General features: G+C 31.9%; 1 protein-coding gene across 1 annotated transcript; it reads left to right on the forward strand.

Moving 5' to 3' along the window:
- The first annotated feature begins 1,488 nt into the window (after positions 1–1,488).
- Positions 1,489–2,418, forward strand: LOC100020427 (olfactory receptor 4P4-like). Its single transcript, XM_007497645.2, has one exon. It carries the CDS (start codon positions 1,489–1,491, stop codon positions 2,416–2,418), a length of 930 nt encoding a protein of 309 aa, XP_007497707.2.
- Positions 2,419–7,263: the final 4,845 nt, after the last annotated feature.

Raw genomic sequence — 7,263 nt, forward strand, 5'->3', positions numbered from 1 at the left:
TACATTTCCTTTTATAATATCTAGGAATTGGGTTTTAGAATCCAAGTCTGATGGTTCAAAATTGCTTCCTAGTGGGAAGCTTTCTATAAACATTGTTGCTCATATTTACTCTCCTGCCAAAAAATAGTCAAATTTACTAAAAACAGCAATGATAGTGAATCTGTGTTCTATACATCTATGCCAGGAGTGGAATAAGTTAACTAAATTATGTTGTATACTTCCAAATTTGAAAGATTTGAGTATAGGATTGGTGATAATCTTTAACTTCATACAAGTACCCTTACAAGTTGTGAAAAAAAATAAGGAAGATCATGTGAAGGACAAGAAGAGGAATACTGAAAAAGAAAGTAAGGGAGATAAGAGGGTAGATTAGGAAGAGAGTTGAGTTTCTTTTAAGAAAATCAGAAGAAAATATGATAAAATGAGGAAACAAAAGAGGATGGTGATTTTGACCTTTTCCCTCAACGTTCAAGAAATCATAATACTTATATAGCATCCTCAATTGCTACCCAAATTTTAAAAACACAGTACTACCTAGGTCTCTTAAAATTCACAGTAAAAGCCCTTATTCCTCATAATCACATTTCTTTCTCCTTCACCATGTACTAATTTTTTTGTCCCTGATTTATTTTTAATTTCATCCCTGAATTTATGGTAATAGGGAACCTATTCGCTGATTCATTAATCCCCACTTCTTTTCCAGGAATGGAAATGAATTCCTAACTGTGTTTTTTGTTTTATTTTTTGCACATTGTCAAATGTTCTTCATTATATTTTAAATCCTCAAATGTGGGAGTTGAGCCTGCAATGCTTTAAATATTTCCTTGTTCTCCTAATTTTAGAATTAATTTCATCTTTTGAAAGTCTATATTTCTTACTGACTGCTAATTGACTATGTAGGATGGATAAGGAGGGGGAGAAGTTTTGTTTTCTATTTTTTTCTCCTAGTTTTCAAAAAAGTAGTTTAAAGAGTCTTTGGCAATCATATTCATACTTAACATTTATCCCATTTTCCTTAAAATATCACTTGTATTCATATACTTTGAATAAAAATAAATTTAGGAATTTCCTTTTTTAATGAACACGTTTTAATTTTAAGATCTACTTTATATATGGTGAGTCCACAAAAAAATCTTCATGATTTGGTAGTCCATTAAGTGGATTTTCATGATTTAATCAGGTCTTTAAAAGTTTGTCGCATTTCTAATTTACAGGTAAAAATGGATTTTAATAACATGAGTAGGGCTACTAGGTACGTAATTTTATAAGAATATTCCTCATTTGAATGAAATTTAGACAAGCTTTTGTCTTCTCATTTAAACATAGAGAAAATAAAGACAAATAATGAAATTAAAATTGTATCCATGATCTAATGAGATTTCCATTCAAAAGCCTCTACAAACTTAGCACTTTAACTGATTTATTATCTTTGTTCGAATTTCAGATGAAATAGATTCCTCCTGGAAAGCCATCACCTACTTTAAATACATGGAAAATCAGAACAATGTCACAGAATTTGTTCTCTTGGGACTTTTCATGAATGAGGAGGTTAAGGTGATATGTTTTGTAATCTTCTTGTTATGTTATTTTGCCATCTTCTTTGGTAATATTATTATCTTTATCACTATCACGTGCAGTCATTTGATCCAACAGCCTATGTACTATTTTCTTTGTCATCTGTCCTACATGGATCTCGCCTATACTTCCACTGTGGTTCCCCGGTTGATCAGAGACTTAATTGCCAAACAAAAATATATCTCCTATAATTGCTGCATGACACAGCTCTTTACTGCTCATTTTCTTTCAGGTGTTGAAATGTTCATTCTGGTGTCTATGGCCTTTGATCGTTATGTTGCCATTTGTAAACCATTGCATTACATGATAATTGTGAACCGACAAAGATGTAACATAATGCTCTTGATGGCTTGGGTGGTTGCCTTTTGGCATGCTATTTCCCAGATGCTTATGGTCATTAGATTGCCTTTCTGTGGTCCTAATCAAGTGGATCATTATATATGTGATGTGAAAGCCCTCTTAAAACTCGTCTGCACTGACACACGCATCCCTAATATCTTAGTCATTGCAAATACTGGGATGGTTGTGTTGGCTACTTTTCTGGTCTTGGTAGCATCTTACATAGTCATATTATATAACCTTAGGAACCACTCATCAGAAGCTCGACGTAAAGCCCTCTCAACCTGTGCTTCCCATGTCATGGTTGTTGTCCTGTTCTTTGTACCCTGTATAGCCACCTATATTCCACCTCCCAGTGCCAGCCAAAATGATAAGGAGTTTTCAATGTTTTACACAGTAATTGCACCTATGATGAACCCTCTCATCTACACACTGAGAAATACAGAGATGAAGAATGCTATGAAGAAGGTGTGGTCCACAAAAATGTTTTTGAAATTCAAATAAAATGAAATTTTACTTGATTTTTTAATTTAATCTCTGAATAAAAGATTACTTGTGCTACCACTTCCATCATTTTTTAAGGATGAACTTTATTTTTCCTTTTTTTTCTTTTCATTTACTTATAATAATAATTTTAAACTATTTTTGATTCCTAAGTTCAATCCCTCCCTCCTTTCTGTTCAATATCCTCTTGCGTAGGAAAGCAATATGATATCAATTGTACATGTAAGGTCATGTAAAACATTTGTCCATATTAGCCATTTGCAAAAACAACAACAAAAAAGAAGAGGCAAGAATTTTAAAGATTTTAAATATATATATATATATATATATAATGAACTTTTAAAAAGAATAAAAAGCATGGTGGAAAAGCAAGTATTTTGGTTTTAAACCTACAATTTTCAGATGGAAATTTCTAATATTTCTTGCCTTCCACACACTACACTGACTTACTTGTTAATCCTCATTAATTATACTCCTTTTTCCAAAGTCTGTATATTTCTATTGGCTATACCCAATGCCAAGGCCTCATCTTCCCCATCTAGGTTCTCTGTCTCCCTTCTGAACTAAGCCCAAAGTCTGTATCCTCAAAAAGGTCTTTCCTGATTTCCAATTCATCACCACTAGTATCTACTCACTTAGAATAATTTATTTTGTTAATATATTATATAGGATGTACATAATTTATCTGCACAAATAAAAAAAAATTCCCACATAGAATGTGTGTTCCCTTGAGAGTATGAGTAATGCCCCCCCTTATGTGGAATTCTGTGTTTATCACAGAATACCTGTGACTTTAAATATTTAATACTTATTGTTTGATTAACTGCTTGAGGGCACTTTAAGAGAACTTGATTTGAAGGGATTTGGGAAAGGACAGAAAGACAAAGAAGAGAGACAAAAATATATTGAGAAGCAAAGGCAGAACCAGAGAGAAGGGGAGAGAGTCAGAGAGAGAGAGAGAGAGACAGAAAGACAGAGAGAGACAGAGAGAGACAGAGAGAGACAGAGAGAGAGAGAGAGAGAGAGAGAGAGAGAGAAATAAAGAAAAAATGGGAGAGAAAATAAAAGAACATGTATTATTATATCTCTTACATTTCATGTGTTAAGATTGATGAGATTTCTTTAATATGTAAAGTTAAAAATTAAAGATATCTGTAAAAATCTGATAATATATCATTCTATTTTTTAATTTGGAAAATATACTTTCAGAAAAATACAATGATATATAATGTGCTTATTATTATTATTGTGGATTAATAAATATTTTAAACTTTATTATTTAAAATTTCAAAGGGGTACATATTGATATACACACTACTCATAATCAAAATCATTTTGGAGTCCTGAATATTTTTTACAGAAGAAAGGATTCTGGTGAACTGATAACATTAACCTAAAAATAACTTTGCAGAATATGATAATTCATCTAAATGGAAATATAGCATGTTTTGAGAGTGCCAGAGAAATTAAAATGATTTCAGATTTGGGATTCAAGAATGCCCTGAAGGAGCAAAGAATTATTTTACCTGTACTTTAAAGGAGAGGGATAATTTTAATAGACAGAAATAATGACAGCACATTTCAGTAGCCAAGATTTATTTCAAAGAATGATGGAAGATAGGAAAGAAATCATGACTTTCTTTTTGGGCTGGTTCATAAACTAACTATGTGGGAAAGAGTCCTATGATTTCAAATTGATGAAGTAAAAGTTGTGGCATCTAATGGGAGGTCTTCAGTGAGATATTATTTAAACTACCTTAGTTAACAATCTTGAGCCACAAAAAGCTTTTGAGTCAAAGAATGACAGAGACTTGGCAAGAGCATCCTTCCTCTCACCTTCACTTAGGGATTATGTCCCTCAGAGAAAGACCAGTCTGGAGTCAAAATGTTCTCTGGGCAAGCACTACTTAAATGATAACTTATAAGCATTCACTGTTGTATCCACATATAATATATTGCCAGCTGTCACAATAATCTACAAGCAAAGAAATTTGCTTTTATAACAGAAGGGATAAATATTTTTAAATGTGTAACATTGTCCAATAAACATATGGTACATTAATGGTAAAGAGCGTGTAAGGTACTTAGAATACACTAGTTGAGAAGCATCTCATGTCAAGACAACTCATGCCTCCAGCATTATTGAGAACACATTACTAAATCACTGAATTTGACATTTAGAACTGTCTTGTTATATTTTCCATCATATACAGGAAGGAAGCTTAATATATCATAATACTTTTTAGTTTAAAACTGCCCCAGATACTTTCTAGCTTTGGGACACTAAGAAAGGCATTCAACCTTTCTGAGTCTCATTTTCTTCATCTATAACAGCACCTATCTCTCAGAGTCATCTGAGGATAAAGCAAGAATATTTATTGATTATGTAAAACTTAAGTAACATAATTGATAGCTACAAGAGTTGATAAAGTTTTTCATTCTCATTGAAAATGTTCAAAAGTATGAAGGAATATCTCTGACTCTATCTCTATCTCTTTGTCTCTGTCTCTGAATATTTCTTTTCTTTTTTGAGATTACTCTAATTTTAAGGTGTTCAGGTTCTCCCCCTGATTTTAAGTCAATATTTGCTTCTCTAGATCTTATTATTATTAATCCTACTTCTATATTTTGATGCCCAAAAGAAAAAAGAAAATCTCTTATATATAAAATATCTCATCATATTCTTGGAGCTATCATGCCCAGCTTGCATCTTTATTTCCTAGATCTTTTATGTCCTTTATTTGATATTCATTTGACATGGACTCAGGGTTTTTAACCATACTGATTGCCCTACTCTCACCTTTATCCAGTTTATCAACATCCTTTTTAAACCTTGAAGCTAAGACTTGAACACTGCACTGTTGAGAAGTCCTGATGAAAAGAAAATACACTAAGATTAATGTTGCCTGAATTCTGGTAGATTTATCTCTATGGATTCATACTAAAATTATAATAGTTTAGTGAATGATATATCAGAATAATCCATTTTGAGCTCCTGAACCAGCAAAAATCTAAAATTAATTATTAGAACAACTTTAATAATGCTCTAACAATGCTTCTTTTATTTTCTATTGATATTTTTGTACCAAAGTGTCAAAATTTACATTGATCCCAATTTGAAATTTGGGTTAACCAATGTTTCCCAATATCTAATTCCAATTGAGTCACATTAAAATGTAATAAACACATATTTATAAAAATTAATTTTAAACAATGAAATTACAACAAGATTTTGTGTATTCAAAGGACCATTCCCTTCACAATATGTATCATGGGTGTAAAAGTGGAAATCTTGAACCTCAGGATTATGTTCCTCAGAATTCCTTTTTTATTTCCCAACATCCTTTTCCCTTCATTTACATGCATCTTTACGTTATTGTTTATAAGTTTCTGTAACTCCTCTGTCTTCCTCTCCTTTCACAGTAGAGTTAGGCAGGTTTTGCTCTAGCTTTTTATTTCAAGGTGTTATTAATAAATCTTATAAATATAATACTTGAGTTATTGTATATAAATTTTACTTCTCAAATGAGGATGTTATTGTGAGTTTATAAGAGAAGCAGAATAGTTAGCCTTTTTTCCCTACCATCTTCATCAGATGGAGACTTTAATTCCTGTCAGGACAGGAAACCAGTATTCAATGATACAGATTTAGAGAAGGGAAACTATTTGGTGACACACCTTAGATACATCTTACATAGTCCTCAAAAGAGCAGTATGGGAAACTAATGGGAATTTGAACTAATGGGAATAAAATAGATACTGGTGGATTAAGTAACAAATGACTCTTTCAAAAAGTGAGCATGCCTCCCTAGATATTTCCTTGAATGACTCATATGAGGAAAATATTCTTTTAAATGTCCTTGTATGTTTTCTGTCTCCATGCCTGCACTAACTAACAAAATGATTCCTGTAATGATATGAAATTTCTAGGTCTTCTAAAATTCTAAGTAGGAGTGTGTAATATTGTTAGTGCATAGGTACACACCCAAGTGAAGTAAAGGGGTGGGAGAAGAAAGCAAAGTTTTATTGTTTGATATGCATAGTTAATGAATATATCTAACAGAGGCCAAAAAAGGGGGGGGATGATTTCCCCTCACACTAGTCACTGTATAGTAGTTCTGTGAGGCTATAATTTGGTAGACTGCTTTGAAATGCCTCTGGGAACACATCCCTTGGTACCACCCATACCTTTAAAATCAGAGGGTGCCAAATAAAAGTGCCTTAGAAGTTTCTTTCGTCAAAAGGTTTGATGGTATGTCCAGAGCTTCAGACACACATTTGTGCTTCCCTAGACTCCTATCTGGGAGAAAAAAGAATATTTCTTGACCATAAGTTCCAACCCTGAAATGTAGTATTTCACTGAATGAATACAATCCTAAAGAAGACCTTTTCTCTTTCCAGGTGCTGAAAGAACCTTGAGATGAATTGTATATGCATTACAACTCTCTATTCTTTTGAGAAACCATCTAAATAGGTATCTATTAGGAAAAATGACTAGGTCATAGGCTTCTAGACATCATTTTTATTAAGAGAAGACATCTTTAATGACTCAATCTTGTCATCTGGAGTAATGTAAGTTTCTACAATATAATATTAAGATATATGTATATGCATACAACATATTATATTTTCCAGTACCTTCAGTATGTATGATTGCTATAATGTGTCATAGGTTGTCAACCTCAGAATTTATTTCTTTTATATATTTTATTTATATTAATCAATTATTCTATTACCAATGTGCCTATTTACTAATATTCATTTTAATACATTAAATATCAAATGTAATATTTCTATTATGTGTATATTAATATGTTTTATATATTTTAGACACTTTCTTTAATA

Source organism: Monodelphis domestica, chromosome 6, assembly GCF_027887165.1.
Source record: "Monodelphis domestica isolate mMonDom1 chromosome 6, mMonDom1.pri, whole genome shotgun sequence".
Taxonomy (NCBI): domain Eukaryota; kingdom Metazoa; phylum Chordata; class Mammalia; order Didelphimorphia; family Didelphidae; genus Monodelphis; species Monodelphis domestica.

What these genes read in the sequence shown, in the direction of transcription:
- LOC100020427 (XM_007497645.2), top strand. Translation starts at nt 1,489, where the DNA reads ATGGAAAATCAGAACAATGTCACAGAATTTGTTCTCTTGGGACTTTTC.